This window comes from Engystomops pustulosus, chromosome 6 (assembly GCF_040894005.1).
Source record: "Engystomops pustulosus chromosome 6, aEngPut4.maternal, whole genome shotgun sequence".
Classification (NCBI taxonomy): Eukaryota; Metazoa; Chordata; class Amphibia; order Anura; family Leptodactylidae; genus Engystomops; species Engystomops pustulosus.
Genome location: NC_092416.1, coordinates 51470883 through 51488647, shown reverse-complemented (window position 1 = coordinate 51488647; position 17765 = coordinate 51470883). Strand labels below are relative to the sequence as shown.

The window sequence follows — 17765 nt, the reverse complement described above, 5'->3', positions numbered from 1 at the left end:
GTTGGCTTGCTGAATGCCATTCAGACCTCTTTTAAAGGCTATGTACACCTTTTGGGAGCAATTAATATTTATTAATGTGATGTTTCGGATCAGTAGGTGGAGTCATGCCAATAAATAATCCATAGTACGAGAGGCCCTTTTCTCATATGGAACTTGTTCCAAATATATACAATATAAAATAATACGTGCGCTGACTTCTATATGTCAGACTTCATAGATGGTGGTCGATATATAGTACATTAGGATACACGTATAACTAACCTGCGGCTCGTGAGGTCCATACCTATGGAACACCAGACTGCTAGATGATCTTCCATAGGCACGGACCTCACAAACCGCATATATTTATGCATCTGTTATAGACCAGTACAATCCTTTCCCTTCTAGGTTCACATTAAGAATTTTGCTTTCGAATATTGCTTTTTACTGTATCTGGTTATAAAACAACTGACTTCCCTCTCGTATTTTCAGCATAACTCAAGCCTCAGAAAAGAGGGGCTCTGGTAACACCCCCAGGAGCCCTTAAGTCTCATTAGCATAATTTTAATGTTAATTTTAGAAGGAAGAAGGCCCTGGATAACAAATACAAGAAGATTCCTTTTTTTTTTTTTTTTTTTTTTTTTTAAACAAGCCAACACTTCAGCGGTGAAGATGGTGTTTGGCTATGGCGGCCAGGCAGGGACTACAGTGGGGCTTCTAGTTGGGGGCTGAATGCGCTGTAGATACACCCTTTATGTTGGGCTAGAGTGCACCTTCCTGCCCTTTTTGCTCCTTACATCCTTAAAATTGATTATTGTGCCCCCCTGTGTTCTAGGTCCCTGTTCTTTAGTATATCCAGTTTTTTTTTTTTTTTTTATTCTACCCTCCAGTGTGTTTGGCCGGCTGCTGCATATGTATAAGTATAAGTGGTCTTGTACTATATGTATACTCCTCTCACATACTTATTACAGAGCATGTATTTTCCCTGTATTATTTACAGTGCGGCAAGGGTGTTAAGTGGATTTCATTTATCTTCAGCAGACGTCTGGCATCCTTCTCTGTATAATTTTGTTGTTGCTATAAATGAGCCAAAGCAGATCCAGTGTTGTAAAAGACTTGCTATTCGTACACACTTCGCCTTTCTCCTCTGATAAAACGAGTTACACGCATAATGTATGCTGCTTTTTTCCCCATAGCTTCTTTCTATGTTTGTGAAAGGTACATATATATGTGTGTGGAATAGTAGAACTACATGTTGGAAGCCGAGTGGCACTATGTATGTGAGCTAAACTAACCTACTGGGGTAACTTAAAGGGTTTGGGCACTCTTTTACATAAATTGCCCATTTTTACTACCTTAATAATAATCCCTGAATGTTCACCAATTCATTCATCATCCCTGATGCTTCCTTTAGTGGTGTCTGCAGACTCTCTCTGGATCTTTGTTTACACATCCCTGCACTAATAAATAGGAGTGACCTACCTACAATCCTACCTCCCTGTGTGTGTCAGTGAGACTGACTGAGAAAAAAAAAACACACTGGAGGCTGCCATTAGAACGGACTGAAGGAATGAGAAACAGGAAGGGCTAAAGCTCTCACAGGAGGCAAAGACACAGGTACATATACATGCAGAGACATGTCTAATGGAACAGATTTATTGAAAGGTGGCCAAACCCCTTTTAAAGAATCCCTCTTAAAATAGTTTAAAACAAATGCGTAGCTCCTTTCATGTTGGACATTCTCTCTCTGAGGCCATTGCATTATGAAATAGCTGAGAACGTTAGCCCAATTCAATTGTTAACATTGTGTTTACATAGTGTTATACACTGTGTTTAACATTCCATTGTAAGCGCATATGTTTACAGCTATGTAATTCTGAACATCTCCTCTTCTCAGATGTTGTAATGTAAACGCCGCTTGTGAACGCATTTACACATCACAAATGGGACGATAACCAACAGCTAGATGGGACAGGCCTCTGTCTGGAGAGCAGAGGAGACCATGTGATACTGATCCCTCTGTAGCTAGCAGGAGAACCTTGCATCTGTGCAGCTCTTTGAATTTGCAAGTGATTTCTGCAACTAATCACCTGCAGATTCATCAGTGATCAGTTAGTCACGCCCCTTTATTATTGACTGCCCCTAAATCAGAATCCAAACTGAGGCTCCCTATTGTAAATTTATTAGGAAGCCACCCAGGAATCAGAAGGACCTGCTATTTTCGGAGCCTAATGATCAAGCTCACATAAAGGGCATCTACCACCAGGATGAAGGACTGTATGCAAATGAGCCTGAGGGGCTCCAGGCTCCATTAGTGTTAGTGGATCCTGGAGCACCTCAGGCTCATTTGCATACAGTCTTTCATCCTGGTGATAGCTGCCCTTTATCATCATCACTGTTCTGCAGCTCCCTCCTCTCAGCCCCTGTTCTCTTATACTTTCTATCTAGCAGGGATGTTGTTAACCCTTAATGCTTAGACAACACAGACTATATGTAACAATTTCAGTCCTGCTTTCTGCCTCGTATCTCATGGTGATGCTGCTCCTCCTGAATTACATCTTAGTTTACCACTGGGATACTAATAGAGTCTAATACATGATTTTTCAGGGGCTTATTTTATTTTTGCCAATAACACGGCTTTCATTTCTTAAAGTTCCCTTTTAAATAATAAAATCTGTGCTGCGATTGGTTGCCATGGGCAACATGAGTTTTTCTCCTAGACAATTTTTGTAACTCTGCTCATTGTGGTTTTTGATTCATCCTCTTGATAAGGATTGTTCAGGGTTTGCGGGATGCCCAGGGCTTTACACCCACTATATAGTATAAAAGCTTCTACAAGGAACACTTCTTTCCATTCCTTTGTGAGCTGACTGACAGAACTAGCAGAACGTCATTTATTCCATACAACTTCTCTGTGGGTTTCCATCAGGTTCTGATGTAGTGCACATTCTTCTTGTGGTTGTTGAAACGAACATGCTACAAAATGCACAGGATACCAGAGATCCCTTTTCAGGTGAAATCTTTTCTGGATATAATGGGTATATTTGATCAGACTGTTACAATTCCTTTAACATATATCTGGCCCAAGACTTACATTTCGAACAGATTCTACGTGCAAAGTCCTACGATATAATAGTGTTGTTATTCGGTAAATGTAGTTGCAGTCATTTAAGACAATACTTTACAGTACTACTCTTCCTCGGGTTATGCATAATGCACTGCTCTGCAGCCTTTCAGCTGCTGTGACTCGCTGCTTCCCCTCCCCTCTGCATAGTTTCTATTTAAAGGAAATCTACCACCAGGATGAAGGATAGTAAACCAAGCACACTGAACTACTGGTGGGTGCCCCCTCTGGCAGAATCTGCTCTTCTGTTAGCTTTTTAAGATCTTGTTTTTACAAAAAAAAAAGTTTTCAAAATGATGCAAATGACCCTGAGGGGCTCTTGGCTGCATAGATGACAATGGATCCTGGAGCCCCTCAAGATCATTTTCACAATTCTTAAATAATCCTATAATCCATTATCCTCGTGGTAGATGTCCTTTTAATCTTACACCTTGATGAGCTTCTGTCTTGTTGCTTGCAAAACTGAATTTATGCAGTTTGCTGGAAATGTAGGCAGCTGCAGCAACCTGTACAGCTGTGTCTCGGTCTCCTCATGCATTCTTCCTCTACTTCACTCCATCCCCCTCCCTCCCCTGCCTGCTTAATGCACATGTCAGGAAGCAGAGATGGGTGGAGGGAGCTGGATGAGAGTAGACAAAGACACAGGCAGCTGCAGCTACCCACTCCCCTGACGCTGCTGGCAGGGAGTCGGTTAATGTGAGATAATGTTTTATAAAATTGTGTCAGGACAAAAATGTCTTTGTCAGCACACTGAGTTCAAGTCTCATCCAGGTCAACATCTAAAAAAAGTTTGTATGTTGTTTGCGTGGGTGTCCTCAGGTTTCCTCCCATACTCCAAAACATACTGGTAGGTTGATTAGATTGTGAGCCCCATTGGGGACAGGGACTGATCTGACAAGGTCCGTGCAGCGCTGCGTAATCTGTCGGAGCCATATAAATAAAGGAATTATTGTTATCATTACTCAATTAATGATATAAAAACAACCGATGCTGCAAACAACAAGCCCTTGTACAGCTTAGTCATTCTAAAATAGGCCTGGTTGCAATGGATTGAACTTTAGAAAGCAAAATCATAATCTTTTGTAAGTTAAATAGTGTTTATAATATTGGAAAAAAAAAGCTATGCACAATGGGTAACATTTATCAAGAGGAACAAGTAGTAGCAGAGTTGTTGCCCAATTGAAGTGCTTTTTGTTGCTTTAGGGAGCATTCAGAAAAAAAATATACAGGTCAGTTTCTTTTCTTTGACACCTGTGTCTTCCAACAAAATGCCCCTACCTGCCATCTTCCTTGTTCATCTACTTTATATTTTGGCTTCTCCTAGGCCCAGATGGAGGAATTCCGCCAATTGAAGGACGCTTTGAAGAGAATGCCAAGCTTCAAAGACTCGAGCACTGACACTCAACACCAGCAATCCCTGGCAGCCACTAAAAAGGTAACCGGATACTGAATATTTCAAAAAGAGCTCGACTGTCATCAAACTAGAGCTGACACCTGCCTCTACCCACCAGACCATGACATTGTGCACTGATGTACTGTATCAAAGATAACAAGGCACCGGCCTGGAGTATGCCTCTGCGCTGTATTCATGCAAGTACATTGCCAATCAACTCCATCCCTGCATAAATTACAACCCTTAGAATGCTATTACAGAGCATGCTGGGAGTTGTAGTTCTGCATCAGTTGGAGAGCCAATGGAACACTAGTTAGACTTACTTTGACCATCCATGGTCTGAGCTTCCAGTAATTGATTATAGAAAGAACACATGGTGATGGCTGAGTATAATAGGGATTTAGGAACATAAGGGGGCAGATTTACTTACCCGGTCCATTCACGATCCAGCGGCGCGTTCTCTGTGGAGGATTCGGGTTCTGCCGGGATTCACTAAGGCAGTTCCTCCGACGTCCACTAGGTGTCGCTGCTGCGCTGAAGTCCGTCGGAGTGCACTGAAGTTCACCAAGCCAGGCTGGGTGCAGGTAAGCGCGTGTCCAGCGACACATCTCCGAATCCGAAGCGTTTTCCGACGGCCACGTCCCCGATTTCCATCGCGTGCATCCCGGCGCCGATGCGCCACAATCCGATCGCGTGCGCCAGAATCCCGGGGCAATTCAGGGAAAATCGGCGCAAATCGGTAAAATTCATGTTACGCGACGCACAACTGCGATTTGGGCCCTTAGTAAATGACCCCCAATATGTAATAACGGTACATGGACCTCTCTAAGGTCATACTAAACACATGGTGCTAGATTATGTAGGTTTGGTAACGTAGCACAGTGTGTGTAGGATACGTCAGTCTGATCAGTATAGGGCCCACAACCCTCTAACAAGCTGTTTGGTATGCTCCATGCTCTTTTTAGTGGTCAAAAGCCGTAACTGCAGTGTCTGCTCTTACAGAAATACACCTTGGACTGCAGATACACAAAGCAATGAGACATCTTCTTCTGGCTCCATTTCTGGGATGACGCAGGCCGAACGGCTGATAAATGTGGGGGTCTGGGCGTTGTACTGATGAGGCATAGCTTCCTGTTATATAAGCTTTGTCATGTATTACAGTTATTGTTATCAGGAATTGGTGTAAAGAGATTATAATGCATTATAAATGTTTTAACGGTAAATCTATATACAGATTTGTTCTATGCATCTTTTTTTTAAAACCAAAATTTTACTTTGCAGCTAGGAGAAGATCCCTCCAGACCTTTAATGGGTTTTGATGGTTGTGCCATAATGCAGACCTTTGTGTTTTCACTTCTTTCTGACAGCTTTTGTTATGTCTTTTATGCCTTTAATATTTTATGAGTTAACTGCAGTGTGTTTGGTTTCTAGCTCTAAGCTCAGAATCCAGGTCTGCTATTTGTTCTATTAACACTTTTGAACGTTGGGCCGGAGGCGCTCTGACGTCTGTGTGCATTGGATGTGAAAGTTTTGGATGAAGAGTCTTTTCTGTAGCTTCTTTCATGACATTTTGTTGTCTTTTTTTAGGATTTTAAAGAACATAACCCACAGAACTTACAGGGAATTAAGAGAAACGCAGAAGAAATCCCGGGAGGGTATGGGAAGAGACTGTCACATGGTCAACCTGGAGGACAAGAAAACTCCTTGTTTCAAAGTCCCCCAAGGCCAGTAATGCGGAATGACAGCCATGTTTCCAGATTTACAAGGACAGTTAACAGTCTCCAGGCCAACAAGGAGGTACACAAAGGTTTTATCCCTGATTCTTTCATAGTTCTCCCACAGAGAACCATTAACACAAGCCAACGCAAGGAGGTTCGATAAAGAGCAGTATTATTCAGATTAATAGAGGTATCTTGGTGTTAAGGTTCATCTGCCCACTTGCAAAAGTTTGCACCACTTTTGTTTTGGGTTTCGTTATTTGGGACTGAAAAAATAGTAGTGTAGCTTTTTACAGTTTTCAGCTCAAAATGTTCTCTCCGTGTTTGTGTTGGTTTCCTCCGGGGCCTCCGGTCTCCTCCCATGCTCCAAAATACATACTGGTAGGTTGATTAGATTGTGAGCCCCCTGGGAACAGGGGCTGATTTGGCAAGCTTTGTGTATCACTGCATAATCTGTGTTCGCTATATACATAAAGGAATTATGAAAAACATTTTTATTCAAAATAATGGAAGCACCAACACCTGTGGTGCATACAGGAAAGCCATTCAAAGTCTGGTGAAATCGATGGACACCTAATAGATCTGTTAGAATTCTGTTATTATTGTTGTAATGATGGAAGATGATAACGGAGGTTTGAATAATGGGGTAGATCCTAATGGTAGCCAATCAGAGGCCACTTGGAAGAAGCAAGCTAGTATCTGATGAGTGACAATTTTCCTTAGGACCAGTTCTGAAACATTTTGCACATTTTGTATCCAATCTTGCTGTTACTATTTTTATACCAATACCAATATGTAGTTTCCTGATGGAGAACAAATATGATTTTGTTACCCACAGTCTCCTTTTCCCCAAAAGAGGTTTGAAAATGGCTCTTCAAACTTCGTTTATAAGGTTACTTAAAACGTAACCATTATTTTGAGATAATTTTTAATATGGAGTGAATGTGGTGAATTTTTTTTCTGATATACTTCATTATCAAATTGTGCTTAATTTGTAAAGAAATCAAGCTACTCCTTTCTATAGAGATGCATATTCCAGCCCATACTGTGTGTGTTTATGTAGGCTGCATGAGCTCACATCTACTCTCCCTGTATGCAGTTAAACAGCTCTGACGAGGGAGGATCAACCTCTTCACTTTGAGCTGGATTTTTGAAATTACCGTTCATAGCATACTACAGAGACCAGAAAGGGTTAACACTCACAGCTGTGTAACAAACAAAAAGAGCAGAGAGAGTCTTCAATCCTGTGGACAGATTTGCCCTAGTTACAATGTTGCTTCTATGTTGCTAAGGGAAACATTGTTTGTTTCTTTGCAAACTAAGCAGACTTTCTCATTGAAGTATATAAGAAAAATACTTGCATCACTTCAAACCTTCAACCCCCCCAAATATAAAAAATCATCTGAAATGGTGGTTACTATTTTAAAGTTAATTCTGAGAATTTTACATTTTTGTTTTTTTTCTCTGATCTTTAAAGGGGTTATCCGGGTTTAAAATTTTTTTTATGTCCGGGCTGGGGAGGGCTATTTAAACATAATAAACATGTACTTACCTCCTCCGGTGCTGCCGATGTCCCGCGCCGCGGCCCGTCTTCTCCGTGCGCCGGTTTCATTACACCGGCGCACAGGGAGCTTCCGGCCGGCCGGAAGCTCCCATGCGCACCATCTCCCAGCGCTTACAACGATGAGAGATAGGGACGCAAGGGAGGAGCCGTCCACATCGCGGACCGGAAGCTCCCTGTGCGCGGCTTCCGTGCCCCTGTTTGTTTACAGGGGCACGGATCGAAGTGACCGCAGTGCGGGACATCGGCGGCGCCGGAGGGGGTAAGTCCATGTTTATTATGTTTAACTATCCCTCCCCAGCCCGGCCATAAAAAAATTAAACCCGGATAACCCCTTTAATGATCAGGATTGAGACATTTATCCACTATCCACAGGGAATTGTAATTTTTCCCTTCACTCAGCTGACTTCTCTGGGATTTCCGGTATAGCTTAGGAGTTGCGGAAACCCTATTCTCTATTGGGCAGTTAAGGGAAACTTACATTTCCATGTTCTGGCAGTCGCAGTGGTTTCCAGTAGTCAGATCCAGACAACTCCGATCAGAAGTTTATACCCTGTTCTGTCTAATGACAGAAATCATTGTGGGAATTTGTCATACTCTAGCAGGTTGTGCGCCACCTCTCGGATCTGTACCACTCAGGCATTTCTAGCAAATTCATAGAATGAAAATTGTTATATTTTAATATTTGTTTAAAACATTCTTTCTGGTATGTGTTTTGCTCTCCTTAATAAGAGATTATTTCTACAGGATGAAGACCAAGCTATGATATCACGTGACCATGAGCTACAGAATGAAGTTGGTCATGAACCCCCAGGAGTTGTGGATAAAAATACTCCCACCGTCAATGCCCTAGTTGCCAAAGAACAAGTGCCAATACACAGGTGCGTGGTTGAGTGCCATGTCTTTTATTCTGCTTCTAATCCTTGCAGTGACTCAGATCTTCATGCTGATTACTCCCTTATATTTCCTGCTCCGCTGACAGAATGAATTGAATTTAGGTTTTACAGCTGAGTTTTGATGATGAAAATAATCTTTGCACATTTCACTAGTATTTATTTTTTTTTTTTTAATCATAGTCAAATTGACAAAAAATGAAATACAAATATGAAGTACATTATTAATTACTGCTACCCAGGGTCGGCCCCAGGTTTCAGTAAGCGACAGTCTCAGTGGGCCCTATTGCAGAAATTCAGAAACTTAAACGGTCTTCTTTTCCCTAAAATATTCCCTAGTTTATCATATCGCCCCCTCTTGGTTATTTTATATACAACCTTTGTCACCCCCTATGGATTGATTAAAAGTAGCCCCCCCCCCCCCCTGACCTCCATAGATTCCTTATGTGCTTTCTATGCCCCCTCAGGAGCCCTGGACCCCGGCACTTGTCCGGGTATTCCCAGTGCTGGTGCCGACCCTGGTGCTACCCTATAAAGACATATAAATGAGGAGCATGACTGCACCATACTGTGTAGAGCTTATCCTATACCCTGCCCAGATTCGTGGAATGGCCTTTCCTGTGGAGTTGGGAGCAGGTAGAAGCGAAAGGAGGCACAAAATTTCCCCTGTTAGCAGACTATTTATGCACACAGCCATAGCCTTTAGTAGATGAAACTATACTCACTACTAATACAAAAAATAGCTTGGCATTAGTCTAGAGGTCAACCAAAAATGTATCAAAATGTTTGGATGGTGGACTTCTTTCAAAGGAGAACTATAGACAATGTAAATAGACCATAAAAAATGCCTTCACTGAGGTGTCAGATTACATACAAGTTCTATGCAGAGAGGAGGAACTGTGAGTGACAGCAGCTAGGTCTCTAGCCACCAGCTTAGAGATGACTGCAAATTAGAGATACAGACCTAATACTTGGGGCTCCTGGCCAATGAAGACTATAAGGCTCACTATTATTAGAAACTGTTCCTTTAATTACAGATCCCGGTGACTACTGTCCATCTTGAGGCCAACATGTCAGGAATAAAATTAAAGTATTTTTGTCACTTTTTAAAGTTATCTGGCTCTTTTTTTTTGTTACTGTGCTACAGATATCTACCAGTACACATTTGGATTTGTGATATAATACAGTGTCTGTTATGAAACATAACCCTTTTACCCCCTTATGACTGCAGTATTGAAGTGTTTATAGTCATTAAAGGGGTTGTCCGACTATAGAAAAAATTAGCAGAAGGGCTGGGGACTTAACAAGTCCCCTACGTCGCTCCCGTTTTCCCACACCGTGGTGTGTCAGAGCCTTGCCCCTGTTTGTTTACAGGGGCACAGAAGCTCCGCCCAACTGCTCTGCCTGACTGGCACGCCCACCCGCCTGCTACAGCACTGGGACATAAGGATGGTAGGCATGCCAGGCACCCAGAAGTTCCCTGAGCGGATCTGCTGTGGCCCTGTAAACACAGGACACCAGTAGCACGTGAGGAGGGTAGTTTATTTTTTAGAAAGCCCTTCTGCAATTTTTTTCTAATAGTTGGACAACTTCTTTAAGGGTAGTTCTTCTGATGCATCACATCTGAAGAACTTTTCAAGACAATGGGGCACATTTACTAAGGGTCCAAACTCCGCATTTTCTTGGGGCTTTGCAATTTTTTACGTTTCGCGCTGAATTGTCCCGGGTTTTTGGTGATCGGATTGTGTCGCATCGGCGCCGGCTTGCATGCCATACAAATCAGACGTCAGACAACCCAACTGATTCGATCAGCACTTGCATGCACTGGGAAGAAGAAAGTGAACTCCGGCGGACCACAGCGTGGAAGCGACAGATGCAGGAAATTGGACACATGATCTTAGTGAATCGCGGCAGCTCCGAATCCTCGTCGGACAACGCACGGCGGGGATCGTGACGGGATAGGTAATGTAAATTTGGGTCCTGTTGGGGCTGGGCTGTGATGCACTTGGTGATCATAAAAGCTCTGTGCCTGTAATAAAAAAAATTGTGTGTGGGGAGGGGGGGGATGGCAGATTTGTGTTTTTTTGTTTTTTATATACTCTGTAGAAAGGATTCATAAAGGTTTTTCAGGATCAGTAAGAAGTAGATTTTTTATTGACAGAAAAATTTAAATTTTAGTTAATAGAAGAAAAATTGAGGAATAGCCTTAATGGGATAATCTCATTTATTATTGCACACAATGCATTGTATTGTATCAGAGGTCTCCCGTAAATCATCTCTGCGCAGCTTGGATACTGTTTTTTACTTTTTTTTTTTTTTCCCTGATATTTTGAAGTGGTTTTTGAATTCTCTGCCCCACCTTGTTATGCCAGTCTTCTCTCTCTGTCCGGACTTGCTGCCGATGTGGTTCTTGATTCCCAGTAACTAAAAGTATTTTTTAATTATACTTCCTGATCAAATCCCGAGGCAACGGTTTTCACCCTGCAGACTTGCTAAAGTCCTGGCACCTCACTCTTGCGTGTGATTGAAAATCTGTGCCAAAAACTCTAATGAAGTTTTTTGTTGTTGACACAGCAGGGGTGACAATGAATGCCATTGTTAAGTCCTTATAATTGAAGTGCTTGGGGCGTTACATTTAATCCCTTATGAAGTTGTTTGTATAGTGGTGTCACAACAAACTTGCTTAAAGCAAATAATTATAATTAACTTATTTAAACAAAATATGTATATACCGTATATTACATTTATGTTAATGTTGGCAAGTGGGTTTGACCTTTTCATAATTCTGGCACATATGTGGATGGCATTTTCCCCATACAGGGTGGTGAATATTTTAGCTATGAATTGCACCAAATTAAATTGTAATGAATCCCAATAATAAGGCTTATATGTAATTTTTAGTAAAAGCTCTAAAAACTAACATAACATAACAATACTTGGTGCTTTTCCATTCCACCACACACATTGTTTTTGGATGTTTAAAAATATATTGTATGGTACATGACATGGTGGAACTCCAGGTTTTAGGATGGTGCCAAGAAGGGGTTTTGGTAAGTTATAAATTTGGGGTTAGACTGCATCCAAAAAACAAACAAAAATCACATAATCTCGCATTTTCTGTTCATTGTGCACTAGTCACTGATGCGGAAGAATGGCATATGGCAATTTCCTTTGACTACCATAATATATCAAGCTTTTTTTTTTTGTTTTGGTATTTGATCGACTGAAGGAGCCTAGGCACAAAGGCCCAATTTATGACCACAACCGTGCAACAGAACGCCCCTTTTGGTGCACATTTTTTCTTTCTTGTCAGAGCCAGTACAAATGTGACAAAAAGCTGGTGCAAACACTTTATTAATACATGTGCAAGCGGTTTGTTCGTTCATTTTAGTGAAAGATAGACAGAAAACTGGTGCAAACACTTTAATAAATTTGGGCCACGATGTCCATATAAATCCTGTTATGTTCTAGGCAAAAAAGGGAGATAAGAGTTTAGTGGAGGAGAAGGTCATTCCTGTGCTCCATCTTCACTTATGAAACTTGCTTTCTTTACTTTCCCTATTGACTACTGTGAATGAACTCTTTAATGCTTTTGTATTGTAAAACTGCAGGTCCTTGGCATCCTGCATTGTACTAAACTGTGATTTATACAAAGAGGGTTGAATAGGACTTATCATTTTAAGTGATCTGCAATTTCAGAGAAAAAGTAAATGCTATGGAACATTACTATTGTAGATGGGAAGCCATGTGACAATACACCTACAAAAGGGATATAAACTGGGAAAGTACAGCCAGGGGAGCCTGCACCCAGGGACGGGCAGCCAGGGCACCCTGCACCCGGGGACGGGCAGGCATTAACACTGACAGGCATTTAAAGACGCTCATATAGCTCGGGTCAACATTATGTGACACCATCTAGTCTTGTCTTGTTCTGAAGCCCATGAATACATTAGCCAAAAAATGGTCCATGGGCTGTACTGTTCTACTGTACAAGATACAAGACAGGAATGTGAGCAGAATTTTAAATACATGTATGTTTTATTGAGATATACAGAGATTAAAAATAGATTTTTGGAAGTCTGGAATTAATTTAATAATTGATAAATTGAAGGATAATATAGTAGTAAGCAAAGGTACTTTTCTTTTTGCAGTTGGCAAGATATTGTTAACAAAGTGAATGCCCAGATGTCGGTTGTAGACCACAAAATTGGTGGCAGCAATGTTCTCGACAAATCTGACGATAATGGTTTAAATAATCCAACTGGGAACAAGGAACGTGGGCTACCGCAACATGGCTACCATAAGATTGCAGCTGATAATGAGCCGGAGATGGGTAGGTGATGCATAATGCACATACATGTCTGTTCTTCAGGAACTTCCCGAAAAGGACAAATCTGAATTCCATATTGGTAAGTGGTTGTATATTCCAGAAATCATGTCGGTACACAATATCCCTATGCATTCATCTATTAGATTCATTGCTATTCTGTGTACAGTCTCATAGAACCTCTCCGCAAGACTGCAACCATCCGAAGAATATGATATGAGCTGCAATGTGCTGTGTTATTTTATTTTTTTTTTCTACTTGTGGATTGAACATGAATCCATTAAAGAAAAACCCCTTTGTGCTTTTGTATGATAAGAATAATACTAATTGTAATTAGTACAATTATTACACTATATGCCCATAGCGTGCTGTCCCATGTTAGGACTCCTTCAGATTTGTAATTTTCGGCACATCTCAGATTTGCCCCTTGAGATGTCCATAGGTTTTAAAGAGGGTTTTTCTTTTATATCACAGTTATGTACAATATACAGAACAAACGTTAAGCAATCCTCTTAACTGATGCTGCAGTATTAAGCACAGCCAATGGGTAAGGCTACACATGACAAGTGCAGGTTCATGGGATACAAACAATGGTGCATAACTTGGCTCAATTGAAAAAGACTTACATCGGGCCTGCTCTGTCTTTTGCATCTTCAGCAGTCAGTGCATGTATGGAAGCTTGTAATCTGTGGCCGTGGCCAGAAGCTTCTTCAGTTTTCAGCTTCTCCTTGCAACTATGCTCATAGAAATACATGTGCAACATCCCCCACTGGGCCTAGGTACTTGAGTGGCTAGCTGAGCGCGGCCTATCGCTCGTCGGTGATCGCAGTACTTGGTACCAGGAAACGGAGGCAACCTGGCCGGTCTCCAGTAGCATTCTGTTTTTTCTTTTTTAGGACCATCGGGGTTATAAAAATATCTAACTCTATACACACCTCTCTTTGGTGCTCCAGTGGTATATTTTTTATTTCCCCTTTACTTGTACTGGAATATATAGCATACATTGCAGCTTTTTATCATCTGTGAGAACTGTCCATATCCTTGTGTCTTCTGTTATATTTTCTTAGTGTCTTGTGTGATCACTTGTACCTGTTGTCAAGCTTCCAAAATATTAATTTACTGTAATCCCATCTAGCAGGCGCCAGGTAGGGGTCCGACCAGTGGGGAACCTCCTTACAACTTTTAATGAGAAGTTGCACACCGGGGAAGTGAACCGCTGCTCATGATCTCTCATTAAAACTTCACTTACTCCCTTACAATTTTACATTTTTGAGCCATGAGCTGAATCTAGGCCAGGTTCAGCAGGATGCTGGGCTTGTAGCCTCCTTCACAAAGCTCTTCTATAAAGATTGTTACTAACCTGACCTTGCAAATCTCTGTCCGCAGCTGGGAATTCTGACTAGATGAGGTCCACTATCCCAATGTGTCTACTGAAAAAGTTTATCATTTGAAACCTACAAAAGTTGATTTAATTAAATCATGTGTATATATTTATTTCCATTCCATACCAAACAGCCATATATTCCCACCTTAAAGGGGTTGTAGCAGGTTTGCTTGTTATCCCATTGATTGGGGATAACAATATGATCTGGGATGGTCTGGCCTTGGGGGTACCTTTCTCACTAATGGATGGAGTCGCAGGTACAGCAAGTGTCTTGCCGATTTAATAAAATGGCGTCAGGAATTGCAATCGCTTATGGACACTGTATGGAAGTGGCGGAGATACTGGAGCACTGTGCTCAGCAGTTTACCATACTAGTGAATGGAGGACGCATGCTTAACCTGCCTTTCTATCAAATAGGAAGACCCCTATTGGCCAGACCACTGTGAATCCGTTCTTTAGAGTCCCAGCTTTCCCTAACCTTTCATATTGCTATTTCTTACCTAGTGGCAGGGTATAACGAGCACATATGTATAACCCCTTTAACCCCAACTCATACACCTGATTTTGTTCCCATTATTGCTCCACTAGGAGGCGCAGTTGTGCCTTTAAATCTGTGTTGCATGCCATACTTCCTCAGAGGCTTCTATTACAGGAAAGTCCATATTAGCTAGGTAGAAAAAAAAGTTAATAAAATATAAAACTGTACTCCTCATGATTGGAGCTAAAAGGTAAAACAAACGCTATACATTTAATGCATGGTAAACCACCCCCGGGAGCAAAAACTCCTTACTGTATGTCCCAAATGTGTGTGGAACAAGCAGAAGCTAATACAATCCAGAGACGGACCATGTTTGATCATGTGAAACCTTACAGTGAGGCCAAAGTTCATTTATCGAAACGCTCTTTTGTTGAGCCTGGAGAATATTGACCACAAACGACCGTAGAAGGATTTCTAATTCCGGGGGTTCAATATCTAAGGGCAGATAATGTCTCGTAGTGATGTGAATGTTACGTGCCTCTGTCTCACACTGTGCATGTTCATGGTACAAAGCTGAGATAAATAATTCAATCATCTTCTTACAGATGCTGGTCTGATTGACCGAGAGGAGACTCTGCAGTCTCAGAAGCGGCACGTAGGGCCGGATACACGGGTAAGGAGAAGCCATTACCATTCCGCACATTGTGTGCTGATAATACCGGGCATATTGACATGCAGCTGATATGTAGCACTTTAATCCCTGTAGATCACTATCTGAGATTGTCCTAGAGATTTAGACTAATACACGATCACATCTTCCTTTTTGTTAGGCGCTTTCCGTAAAGCCGCTCTTCTGTGTGCATCAAGCACCCACCCACTTCTATCCATGTCACCTCTTATATGTCTCAGTTATCCTTTAATATCTGTGTGGGGACAATCTTCTAGGCTTAGAAAGTCATTTTCATCGGGTTCTGACAGTTATTTCCATCACCTTTTTGAAAAAAAGGATCCAATAACTTCAATTTATAAAATGATTGTTCCAGAATACGCCAGAGACACTTCTCAGCCCTGACTGATAACATTTAGTATGTCCGTTTGGGAAGTAGATGCTTTGTATTTTTCATTAAATCTGCAGTAGAAAAAAAAGACCAATTCACAAATTTAGTTTGTGTTTTCATGTCATTATTGTCAAGATATTGGCCTGTGCACAAGGTAAAGATCTGTGGTGACAATAGCTAATTTTTCAAACAACTTTGCATAAACCAGTAAAACAAAGAAAAATCGTTGTCAGTCCATTCTTAGTGAAAAACAGCAATTTCTTACTCCTCTGGCTGCCTTGACCAAAAAGCAGCTAGTCTTCGCTTACTAGGTAATGGACAGCCAAGTTTGACACTTAGAGCTTGCTGTGGGAAAAAAAATTGCAGGTTACTAGACGAGAAATATTGTTATTCCTTGAGTACAGACATAGCTGCTTATCCTGAATCATCCTCCGTATGTTAAAGGAAACCTGTCAGCAGAAACCGGTATGTTGTAAAGCAGAGTAACACTTTCTAGATCATGTTTCTTTCATGGCTTAGTCTGGTGGCATCATCCAGAAAATCAACTATGAAGGGGCGAGTTTGGGACTGAAGTCCAGCTCTCCCCTTGACTCTGAGCATTCCTCTGTTGTGATCGACATCATTCATTAGAGTTTTGGAATTCTCCTTTACCCCATATAAAATATATTATAAGGCCCATCAGAGCCTGAGTATGACAACTATCTTCTATTCAATAATATTTATTAAGAAGTATAATAAAGATGCAAAAACAGGCAAGGCAGAGAATTACAAACGGTCGGGCAATAGCTCTAAATGAGATATTGCTAGATTCATTGTACAGCAGGATAAATCACAAATCCAAACATCAGGTATCATTATAAAGACAGCTATATTTACATACCTGTTAGCTAAAATCTTCACCTACTCTGTAGACAGCTGTGCCACTGTTTTTGGAAGATAGGGGCCATGCTCTCCAAATGCTAGACAAACCCATTTAACCAAAAAGACCTGTTACCCGATTTACACTGATAAGACTGACAGGTTCCCATAGAGCTTTGCTAACTATTGCCCACAATGTATTCAGTTAAAAGGTGCATAGTTCTGATCTCCAGAAAATGAACTTTGTAAGCCTACCTGACACCCTGCCAGAATAGCAGTGAGTCACATGGTGCATGTGTTATTCATGCAAGTATCTGTATGACTCGGCCTGCACCTCTGATGTATCTCCCATCCCTTAGGCAGATGTCGTCTTCTTCTCTGCTCTGTAAAAGTGAGGGACGTGGCAGAGACAGAGTCACACAGTGACTCACTTGTGTAAAACACATCCTTGGGATGCCCTGCTCCTTATGGCAGGGTGCCAGGTAGGCTTATAAAGTTCATTTTCTGGGGATAGGAAGTATGTACTTTTTAGCTAAAAAATAGGGCAATAGTTACCATAGTGCTATGAGGACCTGTCTTTAGGTTTATTAGTAAAAGTCTGGTGACCAGTTCCCTTTAAGTCCCTTTAGAGCCATTGCCATAATTTTAATTTGTGATCATTCATCCTTATGACAACCTATTTCAGCATGTCCCAGAGGATATGGCCGATCCAGCCAAAGATCCCAACAATCAAGGAGAAGATGAATTTGAAGAAGCTGAAATTGACAGACCAGAATTTGAGGAGAAGGGAGAAGTGGAGAAAAATATTGTACACCAGAAAGCAAATCAAAAAGTGATGGTAAGATCTTGAAAAATGGATTCTTTTTGGGAACTTCTGCGATATTGCATCTCCTTTTGTCACCTATTAATAAATTGTTATATGGGAACGATGTATGTTTTTGGAAAGAAAATATAATAGAGTAGCTTGCAATATCCCTTTATAGCAGTGATGT

At 41.3% G+C, this 17765-nt stretch overlaps 1 protein-coding gene across 1 annotated transcript in view; it reads left to right on the top strand.

Moving 5' to 3' along the window:
* LOC140135062 (uncharacterized) overlaps positions 1-17765 on the top strand; it is a 75418-nt gene that overhangs the window by 45760 nt on the left and 11893 nt on the right. Inside the window, exons 7-12 of the mRNA XM_072156060.1 lie at positions 4428-4538; positions 6084-6293; positions 8523-8656; positions 12820-13001; positions 15463-15530; positions 17459-17611. Of these exons, the coding sequence (XP_072012161.1) occupies positions 4428-4538; positions 6084-6293; positions 8523-8656; positions 12820-13001; positions 15463-15530; positions 17459-17611 (858 nt within the window). The remainder of the gene's footprint in view (positions 1-4427; positions 4539-6083; positions 6294-8522; positions 8657-12819; positions 13002-15462; positions 15531-17458; positions 17612-17765) is intronic.